Below are 22,650 nucleotides of genomic sequence, written 5' to 3' on the forward strand. Positions count from 1 at the left end.
CTTAATAGTTAAGCCTTGGTAACTATTACTCAGGTTTCTTATGGCCTAGATTCAAACTTTACTCTTAGTGAAAAGTTATGGAGTGTACAATGATCCCATAACAAGGCTTCATTATTCTAGGAAGAATGAACTGTATTAATTAATGATGGGAACCATCAGAACAGATTTGCCATGTGCCATATTAAATATCAATGTAAAGATTTCAGTTATGGAAACAACAGGCTACCCACTTACATTGGGTCCCTAGAAAGATTTCCAAGATAGATTATAGTACTTGATCATCAATCTCAAAGGAAGAAGCAGCATACGATAGTTCTAATTTACAATGAAAGTTTGCAAAAGAAGGAAGCACTGGTAAAGAAAGTCTGCAAACAATCTAAAAACTTTGTTTTTCTCAATTGTTTTAACCTTTCCCTTCACCAAATTTTTCATTAGAAGTTCATTATCTATCAGCCAAACTTATCTTTGAGTTTCTTTCTTTGCTTGTGATTTGGAGTTTAATAATGAACCAGCCAATGAGAAAGCAAGGAAAATAAATAACCAGCAAACCGGCTAGTGAAGCCTTAAATTACCTTGAGTTTATTGGCCACAACCTTTTCTTTAACTGAATTAATTACATTCATGTGTGTGTGTGTGTGTGTGTGTGTGTGTGTTTCTGTGTATACATGACATATATATATATAAAACACATATATATGTATGTTTTTTCTTCATGTATATTTTAAGGAATATCCAAACAGAACAACTACATCACTTCCTCTCCACCACCTCCACCAAATCCATACATGTGCATGGTCCCATGGCTAAGTGGGCCTGTGTAAACCCAGGAGAGCTACGTCAGTAAGGGAGGTATGCACCTGAGGACTCTCCAGACCTTCTTCGTGAGCACAGTGCATGTTTATGATCAGGTCACCCAGCTCCTCACTGCAGTCAGCTTCCTTGGCTCCTTGCAGAGGGAGGGAGTGTGACAGCTCCTAACTGTGTGATCCTGGAAAAGTCACTTAACCTCGCTCTCTCTGGTTTGATATTTCTTCTTTAGTAATGTGGGAAAAAAAAATTATAGGTTTGTAATGAGTTGATATTTATAAAACACATAGGGCAACATCTGGCATATCATAAGCATTATTTAAGTGTTTGGTAGATCAATGAAAATTATAAGTTTTTAAATTTTAAGTGTAACAGCTGGAACCACTTCAGTAAGAGTCATTCCAATGCCATCTACCAGTTCCCACTATGAATCCAATTGAAGAATCCATCCATTCTGTTAATAAATACCATTCTTACAAAAATAGATAAATCAAGAAATTTACAAACCAAGCTGTTTGAAATAATCCGCCAGCGAACTCCAGGAATTCTTCTCAATTAAAGATTTGATAATAGCCCATGGTTGTTTTTTGTATTTCAAATCTGTTGAAACTCTAATGAATAAAGAAGAAAGAAGAATATTTAATTTACAAGATTTAATCACATTTATGAACATTGCCGGAGAAGGCAATGGCACCCCACTCAAGTACTCTTGCCTGGAAAATCCCTGGACGGAGGAGCCTGGTAGGCTACAGTCCATGGGGTCGCTAAGAGTCGGACACGACTGAGCGACTTCACTTTCACTTTTCCCTTTCATGCACTGGAGAAGGAAATGGCAACCCACTCCAGTATTCTTGCCTGGAGAATCCCAGGGACGGTGGAACCTGGTGGGCTGCTGTCTATAGGGTCGCACAGAGTCGGACACGACTGAAGCGACTTAGCAGCAGCAGCAGCATGAACATTGCAGTTAAAAGTAGGAATGAATTCAGTGGAAAGCCAAAAGGATGTAAAGTCACTAAGACTACAAAAAAAAAATTGTTTACTGAAAATGAATTCTTTAAAAAAATTACTGGGAGCTGCTAATAATTTCATCAACTTGGCATTTAATTCCTTTCCTTTCTCAAACTCCGAATTTTCTTTAAATAGCAATAAAGGCTCAAAATAAATTAAATTTCCTAAATGCTTTGTATAAAAAATCTCTACTGGTCATACATTACCTGAAAGTCACTACACTAGCTGAGACTAGGGCAAGTGTATGATGGGCCCAGCACCACCTTCAACACACCAACATTTCTAGTCTCCCACTGCAACAGAGCTGTTTACTGCCCACCACGTGCTCCTCAAATCTCCCAGCCCCCTTGCCATTAAACAGGGTCCTGGGACCATTCTGGCCACTGGACTGTGAGCACAACTCTATAGCTCTCTCTCTTCTGATAGTAACTGAAATGATACATATTCTGGATTGTGCAGCCCCAGATGTCAAAGCCCCATCAGCCTGGGTTCTTGAGTGAGGCTTCCCACCCTTCTGCTGACCACCAGTGGACATGCAAAGCAAGAAATAAAGTTTTGTTGTGTAAAACTGCAACTAAGATTTCAGGATTGATACGTTGCCAGCGTATAATGTAGCCTGTCCTGACTAAAACACTCATTTACAGTAGCTCACCTCAGTCGGCATTTCTGCTTTGAAGATCGGATGATACAGTATCTGTTGAGAGTATAGAAGTAATCATGGTAGGGGACATCGTGCGTCAGCACTTCTGCATCTACCAAATAAAACTGTGCTTCCCGACTTTCTTTATACAGTCTCTGCCAAAATAAGATGAAATTTTTTTGCATGTAAATGTTTAATACATCAAATTCCCTGCCAACTTAGAACATGTATACCAGAATTCCTTCTCACAAATTACCAAAAAAACATGAGGAGCCTTTTTACAAAGCCAGAAGGGCCTCCATGTTGCTATGTAATCTACAAATTGAGAAGAAGGGATGTGCAGAAATAGTATTTGCTGTCTCTCTGTCATTTCATTGCATAATTGTTTTCCTTCATTTTAGGCATGCATAGGAGAAAGGAACTACATGATCTCTCATCTGTGTTAGCAGTTTATTAAGAGTTTCAAATGTTCCTGGTAGAGGAATAATTCAAAATTCAGTTGAACAAAGCCAGGACCCCACCCTAAAATTCAGTAAAGTTTAATAAAAACCACTCCCAAAAAAATGAAGGAAGGGGACAACCAGACAAAACACTGCTTTCCCTAAATAGGCTTTGAAGTGGTTGCTGGCCAAATCTTTCTCATTTTAACCTTACCTATTCTACTCATCCTCTAAAGTTACCAAAGACTCTCAAATACCAAAAAGAAACTTCTCTTAAATGTTTGAAAATCTTTGGAGGAGAAAATTTTAAGTCCTTTTGAACACTGATGGACAAAAACTATGATAGCAAAACTAATTCAGATGTTAATAGATATTTTGTAACTCTGTAGAACAGATATACCATAAAGATATACAGTACTTCAACAAAACTGGCCAAACATAAACCGCAGTGTATGACAGTGCCATGCTGGTCAGAGTAGACAGAGCATTAAATATCTAACATTCTCTTCCTCATGTGTCATAGCAGCCATCTAGTTATTTGGCCCTAACCCTTGACATGATCCTGTAAATCAGATTCCAGTAGTGTTCTTTTTTTAAAAAAATCACTTACTATGAAAAAGTTCAAACATATACAAGAGTGGAAATGAACATTACACAATGAACCCTCATCAGCTCATCAACCAGTTTCAATATTAACTCACATCCAGTCCTGTTTCATCTGTATCTCTCCCCACATCCCCTCCCTCCACCTTCATCTTCTGCCTAGCTACTTTTAAAACATATCCTAACCACCATTATAATTTCATCCAAAAACACATCAGTATATTTCTTTATCAACTGCTCAGTAGTGGTGGCCGTTTAGTCACTCAGTTGTGTCTGACTCTTGTGAGCCCATGGACTGTAGCCCGCCAGGTTCCTCTGTCCTTGGGATTTCCCAGGCAAGAATCCTGGAGTGGGCTGCCATTTCCTTCTCCAGGGGGTCTTCCCGGCACAGGGATCGAAACCACGTCTTCCGCATTGGAGGCGGATTCTTTACCACTGAGTCACCAAGGGATTCCCTAAAATTCCTCAGTATATCCCTTTAAAAGATAACTGCTCTTTGCTTTAAAATATAACAACCATACCATTATAGAACATAGAAATGAACAATTCCTTAAATCTCAGAAAATCCTTTTTACAGTTGGCTTGTCTGAATTAGGATTGGGTTGATTTGTTTATGTGCCTCTTAAACTCTTTTAACCTGTAAACAGTTTCTCCTCCCTTTTTTGTCTTGCTGTACACTTGTTGAAACTGTCTTGTAAATTGGTGACTAGGACCTATGACAGGCATCGTTTCTCTTTCCACACACATGGTTCTTTTGGAATACTGGCAGCACAGACATACCTGCTTTTCAGTGGCCGTGGTACACTTTCCAGTTAGTGGATTGTTAAGGACTATAGTGTAAGTCATGGTTCTCAGCTGGTCACCTCCAGGTTCCACATTCCAAGGGGTAGATACTACATCTAATCACAGCAAAAAGGAGTTAGTTAAAAGAGTTAGTTCTAGAAATTTGAAGGGTATGGCTTGTAATGGAATAAAAGAGAGAGTTTTTGAACTATTTAAATTTTTATTTGTCACCAGTTCTAACTTTCTTATAACTGTATTATTCATTTAACATTAAAGAAGAGTAAAGTCACAGCAGGCACTCTTCTTGCATGTGACATACACCTCATCTCTGATCCATTTATTTCTAAATTGTTGTCTATTAAAACATTTTTTCTTTTCTCTAGAAGATAAAATTAAAAGTGTATCATCAGTGGGCTTCTTTTTAAAGTTCCCAGTACCTACAAAGAGAAGTAATGGTGTCCACTTATCAGAGACAGAACATTTCAACACTCCCATCACCAAGGACAAGACCTTGAAAGACATTTGTCCTTAATGTAGCAATATGATCTGATCTCAACTTGTGGAGAAATCAGATCAATGAGAAATCATACAATGTTAATGGCTTCTCTGCAGAGACATTTAGTTGAGGAGGGGGCAATGGAATATAAATAAACTATATAATCTTTTCTATATGAAGAAAGCTCTAGAAAAATCTCTCTGTCTTTATGGCAAGATTTTGTAAAAATTCTCTTTCTTTTGCTTAGCGACAACACAATGAGCAAAAATACACTTTGAACAGAAATACTGTGGTGTTGGAGAAGACTCCTGAGAGTCCCTTGGACTGCAAGGAGATCAAACCAGTCAATCCTAAAGGAAATCAGTCCTGAATATTCATTGGAAGGACTGATGCTGAAGCTGAAACTCCAATATTTTGGCCACCTGATGCAAAGAACTGACTCATTGGAAAAGAGCCTGATGCTGAGAAAGATTGAAGGTGGGAGGAGAAGGGGACAACAGAGGATGAGATGGTTGGATGGCTTCACCAACTCTATGAACATGAGTTTGAGTAGGCTCCGCGAGTTGGTGATGGACAGGGAAGCCTGGCATGCTGCTGTCCATGGGGTCGCAAAGAGTCAGACACGACTGAGTGACTCAACTGAACTGAACATCTTTAGAACATAGCACTATATAACAAAGGTCATTTAACAAGCTAACACTAGGAAAATACAGGTAACAGCATTACGAACTCTATTCAAAGATCTGACTAAGTCACATAGCACAACTATTGTTGTTGTTGTTATTTAGTTGCTAAGTCATATCTGACTCCTTGTGACCCCATGGACTGTAGCTTGCCAGGCTCCTCTGTCCATGGGATTCCTCAGGCAAGAATACTGGAGTGGGTTGCCATTTCCTTCTCCAGGGGATCTTTCTGGCCCAGAGATCAAACCCAGGTTTCCTGCACTGTAAGCAGATTCTGAGCCACCTGGGAAGCCCTACCTAGCACAATGGACTTAGCCAATTAGTATATCTGGCTGCTGTGCATCAATATCCTAAAACAGAAGCCTTTATCTAACCTATTACCCATCACCAAAGGAAAGGAAACAAAACTTTATGATATATTCAACTTTATTTAACTTCTTTCAGTCAGCTAAGCCTAGGGATTTAATGAGGGATCCTGAAGCTGCCTGTTGCTTATCTTTTGCAGAAAAATTTTGCAAGTAAATTAAACAGGCAACATCTCAAATCATGGGATCTATAATACAGAATTTGTTTAAAAAATGATTTATTTAGGTGTACAAGAGATATAAAATTAATTATAAAATACTTTGTAAAATATCACTTTGGTCATATGTCAGCCTGTTTCAGAAAAACTATACAAATAGTTCCTTGTTAACCAGTGACTAAATTTAAAGATATCATTGAATTCTGCCATTAAAACTGCACACTATTCAACAAAGCAATTATCAACAAAGATAAAAGTCTCTCTTCCACTTGTATTTTCATCAGTATTACCAACAAGCCTATTGAATATCACGTGCCAGAATGTTACAACATTTTGGAATAGTCAAGCCCCCAATACCTAGGTAAAGTTCATCATAATATAAAGAACATCTGAAATTACAAGAAAAAATGGCAACAGTATACAAAAAGACATATGAGGCATTTTGATACAATAAGTTGAAGTAATCAAAAGCAAAAATTGCAAAATAAATAATTCAAGAATCCTTTGATGTAATGAAATTTTAAAACTGGTGAATCTTCACATCCACTAGGATAACTATTATCACAAAAACCTGAAAATAAGAGGTTGGCTAGATATGGAGAAATTGGAACCTTTATGCAGTGCTGGTGGGAATGTAAAATGATACAGCCACTGTGGAAAACAATATGGCAGTACGTCAAAAAATTAAATATAGAATTACCTTATGATCCATTTCTACTTCTAGGTATTACCCAAAGGAACCAAAAGCAGGGATTCAAACAGATATTGGCACATCAGTGTTCACAGCAGCAGCATCCACAATAACTAAAAAGTGTAAATAACTCAAAACTTCACTGATAAAGGAGTAGGTATATAAAATGTGGCATAAACATACAATGGTTTAGCATTTATTGTTTAAAAGGAATGAGATGAAATCCATACCTTGAAGACATTATGCTAAGTGAAATAAGCAGTCACAAAGAAACAAATATTGTATGATTCCACTTATATGAGGTAGCTAGCATAGTAACTGTGGTATTGGAGAAGACTCTTGAGAGTCCCTAGGACTGCAAGGAGATCAAACCAGTCAATCCTAAAGGAAATCAATCCTGAAAATTCACTGGAGGGACTGATGCTGAGGCTGAAGCTCCAATACTTTGGCCACCTGGTACAAAGAGCTGACTCATTAAAAAAGACCCTGATGCTGGGAAAGATTGAAGGCAAGAGAAGGGGATGATAGAGGATGAGATGGTTGGATGGCATTATCAACTCAATGGGCATGAGTTTGAGCAAGCTCCAGGAGACAGTGAAGGACAGGAAAGCCTGGCGTACTGCAGTCCATGGGGTCCCAAAGAGTCGGACACAACTGCGCAACTGAACAACAACAAAAGCATAGCAAAATTCATAGAGGCAGAAAGTAGAATGGTGTTCATCAGGAGATGGGAAGAGGGGAAAATGGAGATTACTGTTTACCAGGGACAGAGTTTCAGTTTGGGGAAGATGAAAAGTTCCATAGATGGTGATGGGTACACAACAATGTGAATGTACTTCATGCCACTGAATTGTACACTTTAAAATTATTAATATGGTAAGTTTTATGTTATGTGCAGAAATAATACCACAATAAAAAAAGACTGGTGAATGTAGGTGATGGGTAGATTTCATTATACTATTCATGCAACTTTTCTAAAGATTTGCATTTTTTAAAAATTAGAAAGTTGAATAAAAAGACTTAAAACTGAGCTTTACATTATAGAAATAGTGTCTTATAACCATAAACAAAGATTTTAAAGAATTCAAATTAAATGATTTTTATTAAAAATTATTAAGAATAATTATCATTATTCTTAATAATTTAAAATAAATTTTCATTATAAAAAAATAGATCCAGAAGTAGCTGTTTTAGTGCTGAAATTAGGTTAAATCCACAAATAAGTGACTATACTATATTTTCCCATTAAACTCTTAATAGTTTAAAAAGAAGCCTTTGAAACCTGTTCTCAAGAAATGCAACTTTGATTACCAGATAACAAATTCAGAAGATAATAGAATAGTGTGCAATCATAAGCAGATTATCTCTTTGGGGGCAAACCTTCTGACTAATTCTAGGTCTAATGGCAACATGCCTATAACTATTTATACTTGTGATAAGCCAGAAGCCTTTGCTTCCCAAAGCCATTTATAGCATCAGATGGCAAACACGGTCATCCATACTGAAGCTAGATATGATATCAGACACCAAACACAGCTGTGATTCAAAAAAAAAAAAACCTTCATTTTGTACCAGCGTCAAATAACATAGCTAGTTCCCTCTGGGCCTTTCCAGCCATAAAAATGGCAGTACCATATCAACAGGCATCATCTTAGAAAATTAAGAGATATAAAATATCCGGCTCTTCTGGAATGGCAAATTCTCTAGGCAGACATGAATAGCAAGAAGATACGAAATAGATTCAGAACAGATACAATGTTAAACATGAGCTACTGAGTGAAAAGAAAGATTTATATCCCTCAGGTATTATACATTTTTAAAACTGGAAGAACAGGAAAAAATTAATGATTTTTAAAAACATGACATTTAATATAATCACAAGACACTAGCTATCAATCAGAAATCGCTTTGCTACTCTACTATGAATAATAAGAAAAAATTACTTTTTTATACCTAGTCTGTATCAATGTTATAACCTATGAATATGTAATTATGTTTACATAAAAGTTTCAAATAAAGGAATAACATCTAATGGTTAATAAAATGGTTAGATTATACATTATATTTAACTTGACTCTCTTTGACTATGTCAAATGACTCAGCTTATATGGATCTCTGCCACTGGTGTTTTCTAATTTTATACAGCAAGTTAAACCATATGCTCCCAAAGTTGCTAAGATATCTTGAAATATTTAGGATAAATTCAATTTCAGGTTGGTTATATGCTTCTTTGAGATGTTTACCTAAATAGAACTTTTAACACATAATCAATAAAACCTTTTTTATAACTAACTTCCTAATTGGAATATTTTCATTAAGGTAGACCATAGGCATTGCAACCTCGTCTCCATGAATTTGCAGAAAAAACACACATGTGTACCACTACCCAAATCAAGATAAAGAACTTTACCAGCATCCCAGAAGCTCCCTCCCAGTCTTTATCCACCCACAGCAGTCCTTACAGCAGTTAACTACTCTGCTGCTTGTATGTCCATAACTTAAGTTTTACCTCGTTTTGAACTTTAAATAAAGAAATCACAGTATGTACTATTTTGTGTCTGACTTCTTTTGCTTAATACTATAGTATACCCATAAGATTTATATGTATTGTTAGAAGTAGCAGCACTTTTTTTTTTTTCATCGCCATACAGTATTCTTTTGTGTGAACAAAGATCTGTTTACCCATTCTATTACTGGTGGACATTTGGGCTGTCTTGAGTTTGGGGGCCATTATAAATAATGCTGCTATCAACACGGCAGTACATGTCTTTCAGAGTACACTGGTACCCCTTTCTGAAGGTTATATGTATCTAGTAGATACCACCAAATCATTTTGCAAAGTGACTATACTGGTTCATACTCGACTAGAATCCAACTGGCTTCCTAGGTGGCACTAGTGGTAAAGAACCCACCTGCCAATGCAGAAGGCACAGAGGTGCAGGTTCGATCCCTGGGTCAGGAAGATCCTTGGAGGAGGGGATGGCAGCCCACTCCAGTATTCTTGCCTGGAGAATCCCATGGACAGAGGAACCTGGCAGGCTACAGTCCATGGGGTCTCAAAGAGTCGGACATGATGGAAGCAACTTAGCACACATGCACAGAATCCAACTATTCCACAATGGAATCCTTTTAAATGGGGCTCAACCCAACTGAACTGCTCTATTAACAAATAAGTGGAGTTTTAGTTCTCAAAGGGTCTGAACTTAATAGTAGGTAAGATCTGACTAATTGAAAAACTATACTATTTACATGTGATTTTACCCAAAACACCTAAACACTAGTTTCTACATCACCAAAATAAAATCGAAGCCTGTCTAATTTTTCCACTTGACAACATAAACTCTCTAAGGAAAATAAAATTCTCCCACATTTATCATTAGATAAGAACACAAGACCAACCTATTATATTTCTAGAATGAGAAAATCTCTGCATAAAGCGTGACCTGGTGAACAGCAATTCAAACATTCTTTCAGCACTGATATGAAACACACGGTTGATATAAAGTCTTCCATGAAGGTCTTTCTCAAGAATGTTTTCTGGGGAAACAAAAACCACAGAACAAAAAGGGAAGAAATCAAAGAAAGGTAATTTCAAGGTTTCATTTTGTTTGTTTTGGGCACAAAATGGCTTTTAAATGTGATTACAAGGATCAGAGCACATTACATGACACTATTAAAACTCTAAATTGGTATTATATACATACATATTATGTATAACTATACATAAAAGTAGATAGTAATTAAACTATATATGATCAATAGTTCAGTTGTCAAAAACCAAGATAGAGAAATATTTAATTTGCATGATATCAAACTCCCATAATATCATATATCATTCAAAAGAACAGTTCATGAATTTCTGTGTCATCCATGTGCAGCGGCCATGCTAACCTCTGTATCATTCCAATGTCAGTATATGCGCTGCCAAACCAAGTACTCAAAAAATATTTTAAAAAAAGGAATCTTTCAAGAGTGACAAGGGACACATAGCAGGTCCTATTTCTGAATGTGCATACATATTAAGTAAATATTAAGACATGAATGGCTATTATATCTGCTGTACTCACTATCTTACTAGTCTGAATAATGTTTCAAACTTAAAGTTCATTCCCCCAAGACAAGTATCACTGTATTCACAATCTGTTCTCAATACCACACATTAAAAGAAATCCTTCTGAAAGAGAAAAATAAATATCATATATTAACACATATATATATGGAATCTAGAAAGATGGAACTGATGAACCTATTTGCAGGAAAGCAATGGAGACACAGGCATAGAGAACAGACTTGTGGAAACAGTGGGGAAGGAGAGGGTGGGACAAATGGAGAGAAGAACGTGTACACTACCATAGGTAAAACAGATAGACAGTGGGAATTTGCTGTATGACTCAGGGAGCGCAAACTGGTGCCTTGAGACACCCTAGAGGGGTGGGATGGTATGGGTGGTGGGAGGGCAATTCAAGAGGGAGAGGACATATGTATACCTATAACAAACTCATGCTGATGTACAGCAAAAACCGTTACAATATTGTGAAGTAATTATCCTCCAATTAAAACAAATTAATTTAAAAAATAAACATGTGTAAAAAATAAATTAATTAATCAAAAAAGAAATCCTTCTGAAAAGTATTCTTCAAAGCTAAATAAAGCCCAATGGAATACTATACTTTTTCTAAGAACCTGACAGCAATGTTGAAAACTCCTTTGTAGAAAATAAAGAAGCAACACCGGCTCACCTCTCCTCATGTTCCCGGGAAACACTACATGAAATAGCCCATGCATTTATGATGTTACCATATGTCAGGTATTGTGCTAAGCAACTTACAAGTATTCACACATATTCTCACAGCAATCCTGTGAAGCAAGAGCTATTCACATCTTCATCTCCATTGTATAGATGAGGAAACTGCAGCACTCAGAGAATTGCCAAAGCTCCATGGCTAGTCAGTGACTGAACTGGAATCTGAAATCACTCTAGCTCCAGAACACACAAACTTAACCCTATTTTATAGTGCAAGGAATTTAACTCAGAAGAATCTAAAGGAAACGGCAGGGCTAGGGGACATCTAAGAACAGGAGTCTGGTAGAATAAAGGAAATAGAGTAAAGCAATCCAAATGAAATTTTAATGATTTCAGGACTGGGGTTATTTATTATTTCATGGATTATGCCCATCATTACAGAATGAAAACTGTGACAAAAGCTCCCCATAGCTCACAAATCAAGTTCTAAGAATTATGTGTTGCGCATCTGTCCACATTAAGCCACGGGAAGCAGTCAAAGTAAAAGGCAGTGGTCTAAGAAGCAGGAAAGAAAAATCCCTCCAGCTCTGCCTTCACTCCAGCTACTCCTCATGAAATGGTCTGTCTCCCTGTTTTGTTGTAGGTGCAGAGAAGTTAGGGATAGTGGGTAGATATCAATTTACCTCCTTCCTGCAACAATACTATGTGTAGACAAAAGCATACACATGGTAGGCACTGCAGTCTCAAGTAATGTCTCCTTTGGCATAGAAATTAATCACTGAAACTAGGCAATTTACTAAGGTTTTGTGAGGTAACTGCCCAATTAGGCTTGAGAAATAGGTTTTTCTGACACAGAAGTAATATATGTTCATTATGACTTCCCTGATAGCTCAGTTGGTAAAGAATCCGCCTGCAACGCAGGAGACCCTGGTTCGATTCCTGGGTTGGGAAGATCCGCTGGAAAATGAATAGGCTAACCACTTCAGTATTCTTGGACTTCCCAGGTGGCTCAGCTGGTAAAGAATCCACCTGCAATGAGGGAGACCTTGCTTTGATCCCTGGGTTGGGAAGATCCCCTGGAGAAGGGAAAGGCTGCCCACTCCAGTATTCTTGCCTGGAGAATTCCATGGACTGTATAGTCCACGGGGTCTCAAAGATTCAGACACAACTGAGTGACTTTCACTTTAACTTTCATGTTCATTGTAAAAATAATTCATATATTCACAAGAAAGCAAACAAGTATAGGTATTCTATGTATCCTGATCATCACCTTCACAGAACTTATCCCAACTTGTAATTATATTTTTGCTGACTTCAGTTCAGTTCAGTCGCTCAGCCGTGTCCGACTCTTTGCGACCTCATAAATTGCAGCACGCCAGGCCTCTCTGTCCATCACCAACTCCCGGAGTCTACCCAAACCCATGTCCATTGAGTTGGTGATGCCATCCAACCATCTCATCCTCTGTCATCCCCTTCTCCTCCTGCCCCTAATCCTTCCCAGCATTAGGGTCTTTTCCAATGAGTCAACTCTTCGCATGAGGTGGCCAAAGTATTGGAGTTTCAGCTTCAACATCAGTCCTTCCAATGAACACCCAGGATTGATCTCCTTTAGGATGGATTGATTGGATCTCCTTGCAGTCCAAGGGACTCTCGAGAGTCTTCTCCAACACCACAGTTCAAAAGCATCAATTCTGCGGTGCTCAGCTTTCTTCACCGTCCAACTCTCACATCCATACATGACTACTGGAAAAACTATAGCCTTGACTAGACGGACTTTTGTTGGCAAAGTAATGTGTCTGCTTTTAAATATGCTAGCTAGGTTGGCCATAACCTTCCTTCCAAGGAGCAAGCGTCTTTTAATTTCATGGCTGCAATCACCATCAGCAGTGATTTTGGAGCCCAAAAAAATAAAGTCTGACACTGTTTCCACTGTTTCCCCATCCATTTCCCATGAAGTGATGGGACTGGATGCCATGATCTTAGTTTTCAAATGTTGAGCTTTAAGCCAACTTTTTCACTCTCCACTTTCACTTTCATCAAGAGGCTCTTTAGTTCTTCTTCACTTTCTGCCATAAGGGTGGTGTCATCCGCGTATCTGAGGTTATTGATATTGCTGACTTAGTGCCTTTTTATTGCCTCTTTCCTGCACTAGACTCTAAGTTCTATGTCCGCAGGGATCATGTTAATTTCAAACACCTAAGTACATTACAAGTTTCGCACATAAGTGTTAAATAACCATTTTTGAATGAATAGGTGACTATGGAAAATACAAAAAAATCGTGTAAGTTGCTCAGTCGTGTCTGACTCTTTGCAAACCCATGGACTGTAGTCTAACAGGCTCCCTCAGTCCATGGGATTTTCCAGGCAAGAGAACTGGAGTGGGTTGCCATTTTTTTACAATGATATTTTTTAATTTTTAATTTTTTAATAATTTTAGAGGGACAATTAACTAAAGTAGACTTTATTCCTATTTTTCCCAGTAATGTCTTTTTCTGCACACGAATCCAGCCCAAGTTACCATGTTTGTACTTACTTGTTATCATCTTAGTCTCCTCCAATCTATGACAGTCCCTCACTTTTTTCTTGTTTTTCAATGACCTAATACATTTGAAAGTACAGGTCAGGTATTATGTAGAATGTCCCCCAATTTGGGTTCACCTGAGGTTTTTTTCATGATTAGACCAGGGTTTGGATTTGGGGGATGAACACCACAGAGGTGAAGTACCCTTCTCCTCAAACTCAGGGGGTACACATAACAGCATGGTGATATTAACCTTGATCAATTGGTCAAGGTGGTATCTGGCAGGCTTTTCCACTTCAAAGGTATTATTTTCCTCTTTCCATATTCTATTCATAAGAAATGAGTCCCTAAGTTCAGCTCATCTCAAGGAGAGGAGAATTAAGCTCCACCTCCTGGAAGGGAAAAGATCTACAAATGTTATTTACCTATATTATTTGGAGCTCTGTAAGGAAGACTCCTGCTTTCTCTCCCATTTATATATTTATTCAACCATTGGTATCAGGATGGATTTACAAAGTCAGTTTATACTTTAGGTTATAATCCAGTACTGTCATTATTTATTTTGCTGCTCATACTTATTTTTTGTTTGGCCATTAGAAGCTCTTTCAGGTTGACATCTATGGCCTTTCAACATGCCTGTTTTTTTCTTTTTCAAGCACTTCTTTATATTCTTGCAACTATATCTGGGCTCATTTTGTATATTCCCCACCCTAGCCCTTCCCAGGTGGCTCTAGTGGTAAAGAACCCACCTGCCATCACAGGAGACATAAGAGACCTGGGTTTGATCCCTGGGTCAGGAAGATCTCCTGGAGAAGGGCATGGCAACCCACTCCAGCATTCTTGCCTGGAGAATCCCCTGGACAGAGGAGCTTGGTGGGCTACAGTCCATAGGGTCACAAAGAGTCAGAGACAACTGAAGTGTGCACCGTAACCCTACAAGCAGCCATTTCTCTAAAGAGTCCTGGAACTATTATTTTCTAAAAGTAAGTTTCATGTTCACATTTAAGAAGGAAATAAATTGTATTCATATAAGTATTTCAATACAAAGTCTTCGTATTTCATTGAAACTCTACTGTTAGATAAAATGTTCTGTATCATGACTGATAAAAACATACCTTGTGATATTACTACCAGAAATTAACAATAATACCTTTTGTATGCAAATTTGTTCAAGGAAGCAAGTATATGAAATAAACTATTTCCACCTGGGATTATTTATTTATTAAATTCATGGTACTTTAAAGCCTCCTATCTAAATAACATCATCAACAGCTACATGCTGTTGGAGCATATTAAGCTAGCAGGTGGTGTTTTAAATGGAGAAAGGAATACTGCTCAACATAGTAGCAGGTTACTATTTCCAATAAAGAATAAATACTATTTCAAATATAACAATTTGAAAGTGGCCAATGGAAAATGGTGGGAAAATTGAGACAGATAAATATAAGAAGGACCTTGGCATGAATAAAACTGAAACCACTGAGCAATGTTGGTAGTATTTTGAGTATGTGTGAAAAAATGCATTAGGTAGGTATGCAAGAAAGGCAGGTAATTTGGAGTTTAATTGTGTAACTAAAGAGACACAATTTGTTTTATCTTCCATTCTCTAAAAACTGGTGATCAGGGCTCCTATGCAATATAGAAACTACACCACTATCATTCTTTCTTTATTTGTAGATAAAGACACAGTTTATATGAGTTTTAATGTTACTCTTTAAGTAACTTACCATTAATGTGAATTGTATGGGAACTGAATGAGGATTTTTTTTAAGGATCCTTCTAAAAGAGCAGATGAGAAAGAAAAAGAAAAAAAATCCTCATTTGGTTCTTTTATTGCATCAATTGAGATGATTTTGTTTTTTTTTTCCTTCATTCTATTAAGGTGACAAATCACATTGATTTATTTTTGTCTGTTGACCCATTCTCAAATTCCAGGAATAAATCCCACTTGGTCATAGTGTATATAACCCTTTTAATGTACTGCTTTGGTTTGCTTGTATTTTGTTCAGGATTTCTATGTCAATATTTGTAAAGGATATTTGTAATTTTCTTGTAGTGTCTTTGCCTGTCTTTGGCATCAGTGTAAAAGTTTTCAAAATATATTCTGGATGCAAAAACAAACAAAAAATCCTCATTTTGGTATCACTTATGTGTCTGGCCACTGGGTGCCAGAGCAGCTCTTCCTACAGCTAGAGGCTTGGCCAGGCAGGAATAACTAACTCACACAGCTACATGCTGTTGTTGTTTAGTTGCTAAGTCATGTCCAACTCTTTTGCAATCCCATGGACTGTAGCCTGCCAGGCTCCTCCATCCATGGAATTTCCCAGGCACAAATGGTAAGGACGCTAAGAGAGTCTAGTCATTCCTGGTGCTTGATCCTTTCAAAAAAACTTCCTCTCATTGATCTTTTCAAAAGAACACAACTGTCTTCTTAATACATTCTAATTTTTAAGAACCTCTTTATTTTTACTTATGTTTTTAAGAGTGTAGATTTAGTTTTCACCAAAGATACTTCAGTGTTTTCAAGCCAAGGTCAAACCTGATTTGGATTTGGTTTTCATGGATTTGGTTTGGTTTTGGATCTGGATTTGATTTTAGATTTGAACTGGATTTGGATTTGATTTAGATTTGACTTGGATTTAACTTTGGTTTTCATGGATTTAGTAAACAGCCTTCAGGGGTTTCCAAACCAAGTTTAAGCTGAACAGTAAGTGGACTAGCAAATACAATCATGTCAGACAGATCCAAACCACAACAATGTCCCCATCACCAACATTCTGGTAGGAATAGTAATATAACATGCTGGTATAAAAGAAGGTATAGCAAAACTCCACTGGCATTACTCTGCTTCCTGAAATTTGAAAGTAGTCAGCCACTACCCTACCCTTCCAACTGTCTCCTCACTTCACTTACTTGAATGTCAGTAATCTTACAGCTAAAAAAAAAAGAAAACTCCTTGAAGTGACCTTGAAATTCCATGACTTGATAAGCATGACAAGCCCCAGGTTATTGGTTATAACTTAAAGAAAGTAAAGAGAACATGATTTGCTCTAAAGTTTCCCTTAAGCAACTGATTTTTTTTTTTTTACTGTATTCTCTACATTCAAAAAATGAAGATCATGGCATCCAGTCCCATCACTTCATGGCAAATAGATGGGGAAACAATGGAAACAGAGACAGACTTTATTTTCTTGGGCTCCAAAATCACTGCAGATGGTGACTGCAGCCATGAAATTAAAAGACACTTGCTCCTTGGAAGAAAAGCTATGACAAACCTAGACAGCATATTAAAAAGCAGAGACATTACTTTGCCGACAAAGGTCCATCTAGTCAAAGCTATGGTTTTTCCAGTAGTCATGTATGGATGTGAGAGTTGAACCATAAACAAGGCTGAATGCAGAAGAATTGATGCTTTTGAACTGTGGTGTTGGAGAAGACTCTTGAGAGTCCCTTGGACTACAAGGAGATCCAACCAGTCCATCCTAAAGGAGATCAGTCCTAGGTGTTCATCAGAAGGACTGATGTTGAAGCTGAAACTCCAATACTTTGGCCACCTGATGCAAAGAGCAAACTCATTAGAAAAGACCCTGATGCTGGGAAAGATTGAAGGTAGAAGGAGAAGGGGATAACAGAGGACGAGATGGTTGGCTGACATCACTGACTCAATGGACATGAGTTTGAGCAAGCTCCAGGAGACAGTGAAGGACAGGGAAGCCTGGCATGCTTCAGTACACAGGGTCACAAAGAGTCAGACACAACTAAGCGAATGAACAACAACTACTTTTGAAATTTCTCTCTCTTCCCCTCTATTTTTGTGGTTAAAGAAAGTAGTAAGATTTATAGTATTACACCATGCAGATTTTCATTATGATTTTTTAAAACTCAAACTGTATTAGACTTAAATGTAAGTCCTGAAACCATAAAACTTCTAGAAGAAACCATAAGCAAATACATTCTTTGACATCTTCCTTAGCAGTATTTTTTATGTCTCCTCTAGCAAGATAAATAAAAGCAAAAATAAACAAATCAAACTAAAAAGCTTTTGCACAGCGAAGGAGACAATGATCAAAATGTAAAGGCTGCCTACTGAATGTCAGAAGATATTTGCAAATGATATATCTGATAAGGGGTTAATATCCAAAATATACAAAGGACTTATACAACTCAACAACTGAAAATTACCTGATTAAAAAAGGAAATGAGCAGAGGACCTGAATAGACATTTTTTCAAAGAAGACATACAGATGGCCAACAGACACATGAAAAGATGCTCAGCCTCATTAATCATTAGGGAAATGCAAATCAAAACCACAGTGAGGTACCATCTCATACCATCAGAATGGCTGTTACCAAGAAGACAGCAAATAACAAGTATTGGTGAGAATGTGGAGAAAAGGGAACCTTAGTACACTGTTGGTGAGAATGTAAACTGGTGCAGTCACTATGGAAAATACTAGGTAAGTTCCTCAAAAAATTAAAAATAGAACTACCATAAAATCCAGTAATTTCACTCCTAGGTATTTTCCTAGGTATTTACCTGATGAAAATGAAAACACTAATTCAAAAAGATATATGTACCCCACTAGGTTCACTGCAGCATTATTACAATAGCAAAGATGTGGAAGCAACCTAAGTGCCTATCAACAGATAGAGGGGATAAAGACAATGTGGTATAGATATATACAATGGAATATTGCTGTGTAGTTGCTAAGTCGTGTCTGACTCTTTTGTGACCCCCTGGACTGTAGCCCACCAGGCTCCTCTGCCCATGAGGTTTTCCAGGCAAGAATACTGGAGTGGGTTCTTCTCCAGGGGATCTTCCCGATCCAGGGATAGAACCCACATCTCCTGCATTGCAGGTGGATTCTCTACCAGTGAGCCATCTGTGGTAAAGTGAAGCCCAAAATGGAATATTACTCATCCATAAAAAAGGATGAAATCTTGCCATTTTTGGCACAGATGGACCTAGAGGATATTATGCTTGGTGAAATAAACCAGACAAAGAAAGACATATACTGTATGATTTCACTTATATGTGGAATCTAAAAAACAAAACAATGAACAAACATAACAGAAACAGAGCCATAGATACAGAGAACAAACAGGTGGTTGCCAGAAGGGAAGGAGGTCGGGGAAGGAGATAAAAAGGTGAGTGAGATTAAGAGATACAAATTTCAGACACAAATGAGTCATGGGCAAAAAGAAAAAAAAAGTTGCTTTTCCATTGCTACTGCTCCATTTCCACTGACTCAATGCATGGGGTAATATAGGCTAAATGTAATGAAGATCTTCAAAGTTCAGGCTTATAAAAAGTGGTGATGGGTTAGATTCAGCAGCCCCATTCCCCTGTTTCTTATTAACTTCCATCCTTTTTTGGTTCTTTATAGAGTGAGACTGTATTTGATACAAAAATCAATTCTCAATCTGCACTTACTTAATACAAAAGTAAACATTAAAAGACATAACTGAAATTTTACTTAAAATTTATAAGAAAGTCTTTACCTTCATCAACAGAATCTGAAGTGCTGCTTTTGTCCAGAGAAAGATACTCATTTTTATTCAAGTCCAGTGATTTTGATGACTGTCTACTTAAACTCTTTTCTGAAGTTAGTGAAGGACTTTTGATATGTTTCTCACTTTGGGGTTCCTCTTTGCCTAACACCTAAAAGGCAAACAATGAGATCTTTAATAATAAACACATTTTGAAATGATGCTCTTTGAGAGCTTTGCTTGTTATGTTTATACTACATTTGGTCCATAAAGTATTGATAGATAATATAGATCATCCTAAAGTCATCTTCTTATATAATGAACAATACATTTATGAAGAACATCATAAAAAAGAACTCACACACAGTTAACAACATGTGGATCACTTAAGTCGAGGGGAAAGGGGAAAAAGGACAAAAATAATGGAGTGGTCAGTTCTTTGGGGTGTGCAAGGAAAGGAGTCAAACCCAATTAGTTTCCCCAGACAATACCTGCCCCATCAATTCAAGGAAGAGAACTCACCCATCTCTCAAGACCAGTAACTAAAGGGAAAAGGGAAAGAAAATAGAGATATAAAAGTCACATCAGAGTACAGTGAGGGAGAATAGGTTAAAGGAGAAAGATTAAAGCAAATCCATAAGAATACAGTTGGATTTACTGTAAAGGGACTAAGGGGTTGTACATTAAAATATATTCAATATATACTGCTATCCATACTTTCTGGAAATGGCTTAATAAAGATATACCATATTATAAAGAAATTTCTGTAATAAATTTAATAGTAGGCCTTAAAGTATGAACGCTATTACTATGTTAGTAGTAGTCAAGTAAAAGAGTATTGTAATTAGGCTTAATAGAACAGTGTGAAAAATACAAACCATATGGCAGTGTACTTTCTTGCATTGTCTGCGTATAAGCAGGTGAAAGACAGCAATAGCATACAATCGTTCTACCTCCTGCCCCGTGAGATCTTAGAGCAGCACTGAACAACAGAAGCAGCTCCAGGGAGGAGGAGCTCCAGGAGGTTTCTACTGACCATTAAGAAAGCAGAATAACAACTGGGACCCAGGACACAATTTATCAAAGGATTACACTATCCTGTCAGAGGATTCACTTTTCAATCAGAGATTACTGTTAAAGTCAAGACTTGATTTATTCAGGAGTTCCACACTACAAAGCAACATGCTTATTAGCTGACCCAGGACCTCTATAGATGCTAAGTAGAGTAAGTTTCCACACATATTTCTTGTTTTAACTAAGATTTAGTTCCTATTGTAACAAACATGGACAGATACCTATAGGAAAAACAACATCACTATTTTTGAATGGTTAGCATCCAGATGATTTGTATTTCTTTGTATACTTTTCTATATTTCCTGAATCTTTAAAGAGATTATTAATTTTGTAATTTATTAAAAAATTATTCTTAGAAAATTCTATTTCTAACTTCTTGTTATTACCAACTTTGTTGGAGATTATTAATTTTATAACTTAACAAAAACTTATTCTTAGAAAATTCTATTTCTAAATTTTTGTTATTACCAATTTTGTTGGAAGTAAAAATGAAACAAAGTGACATGATATTTGATATCTGAGAATCTCACTGTACTTCTTCTCTTGAATGTAAAGGGAAAAAAGGGACCAAACTTCTAGATTACTTGTATTCCATAAGCTGAAAACATCTATCCTAGACATCAATGAATGTATAATCAAACTTAAAACATTAAATCACTCCTCTACATCCATTTCATTTTCTTAGAGAAAGTATGACTTCCTTTAGGAACAAAACCAGAAGGGCCAACAGATTAACTACCTCAAGAACAGGTACAGAAGACATTGTCAAAGAGGCTGTAGGAAGGACTCAAGGAATATTAATATTAATAGTTCTGAGAACCCAGCCCTCAAAGTCAGATTTGTATAAAGGGATAAGGGGACTGCAAGAGATCCCCTGTCCTGTTAAACCCCAAAACTCAGTGGCTTGTTCTTCTCAGTGAGAGCATACAAGGGGATTGGCGTTCAGAATCACTTCCCTTACACAAGTAGTAAGTTCCTAAGTGTCTCTTGATGAATGAGTTTTACATGAAATCCACAACACAAAATCAGACTGAGATAGATGCATGATGGTCACCTGAAACAAGCTGAAAACTTGCTGGCCTTTTACATAATCAATTTCAATGTTTTCCTAACATTTATTCACAATAGATGCGGGGAGCTCTGTGAGAGAAGGTAAAAGAGTTCCATTGCTGGCCACACAGATTCATCTTCAACTATAATGTGTGCCATAGTTGCTTCAGTCATGTCCGACTCTTTGTGACCCTGGGACTGTAGCCCGCCAGGCTCACCATCCCTGGGATTCTCCAGGCAAGAATACTGGAGTGGGTTGCCATTTCCTTCTCCATTCAACTATAATAGATTATAGTTATTGAATACGCAATACGTGTCAAGGACTATTCAATGTACTTTCACATATATTAATTAATTTAGTCCTTACTTAAAAATTCCTATGGGGTATTAGTGTCTTCATCTTATTGTTGAGAAAACAAAGGCATAGAGAGGTTAAGTAATTAATTTACTTAAGGTCATACAGTTAGAAAGTGGCAGAGGTGGAGTTTGAAGCCAATGCTTTGATTTAAAATAAGAAATTCAGCACTGGCCCAAAATTTGCATCACCAATCAGAAGAACAAAAGCTGCACACTCTCATCACTTAGAATGTGGTTTCTAAGTGCCATCCTTCACTAAACTCTATGGCTCATTAGACAAGTAGCTGATACTAAGTCTGGGACTGAAAATATAAAAAATGTGCTTGGGAAACATTATTGTACCAGAAAGGAAGGAAGCTGTCAAAAATTATTGATTATTTCAAAAGGACAGAGGAGCCAACTTGAAGGGGCTCCCATTGGCAGAGGGGACAATCTGAGTATAAAAAGTAATAATAATGATGACTTTGATTGATATAAACTCACCAAAACTTTTTAAAAAATTGATAGGCTTACAATAATATTTGAAAAAATAAAGGAAGAAACTAACTAGCTAAAGTGCAAGTCGCTCAGTCGTGTCCGACTCTTTGTGACCCCATGGACTATACTGTCCATGGAATTCTCCAGGCCAGAATACTAGAGTGGGTAGCCTTTCCCTTCTCCAGGGGATCTTCCCAACCCAAGGATCGAACCCAGGTCTCCCGTATTGCAGGCGGATTCTTTACCAGCTGAGCCACAAGGGA

General features: G+C 37.3%; 1 protein-coding gene and 1 pseudogene across 46 annotated transcripts in view; both read right to left on the reverse strand.

Annotated features, from left to right (window-relative positions):
* The window catches only part of GRAMD1C (GRAM domain containing 1C), a 99,498-nt gene that overhangs the window by 10,005 nt on the left and 66,843 nt on the right, over positions 1–22,650 (reverse strand). For 37 of the 46 annotated variants that reach the window (XM_081572191.1, XM_081572164.1, XM_081572157.1 and 34 more), the window contains 5 exons: positions 19,442–19,601; positions 10,074–10,211; positions 4,279–4,397; positions 2,468–2,610; positions 1,315–1,418 (listed from right to left, as the gene is read on the reverse strand). In XM_081572191.1, the coding sequence (XP_081428317.1) occupies positions 1,315–1,418; positions 2,468–2,610; positions 4,279–4,397; positions 10,074–10,211; positions 19,442–19,601 (664 nt within the window). The remainder of the gene's footprint in view (positions 1–1,314; positions 1,419–2,467; positions 2,611–4,278; positions 4,398–10,073; positions 10,212–19,441; positions 19,602–22,650) is intronic. The other 9 variants (XM_081572174.1, XM_081572194.1, XM_081572173.1 and 6 more) reach the window with 1 other exon arrangement.
* On the reverse strand, positions 10,513–10,611 carry LOC145540009 (U6 spliceosomal RNA; annotated as a pseudogene).

Source organism: Giraffa tippelskirchi, chromosome 2, assembly GCF_054371585.1.
Source record: "Giraffa tippelskirchi isolate mGirTip1 chromosome 2, T2T-mGirTip1v1.2.pri, whole genome shotgun sequence".
NCBI classification, from domain to species: domain Eukaryota; kingdom Metazoa; phylum Chordata; class Mammalia; order Artiodactyla; family Giraffidae; genus Giraffa; species Giraffa tippelskirchi.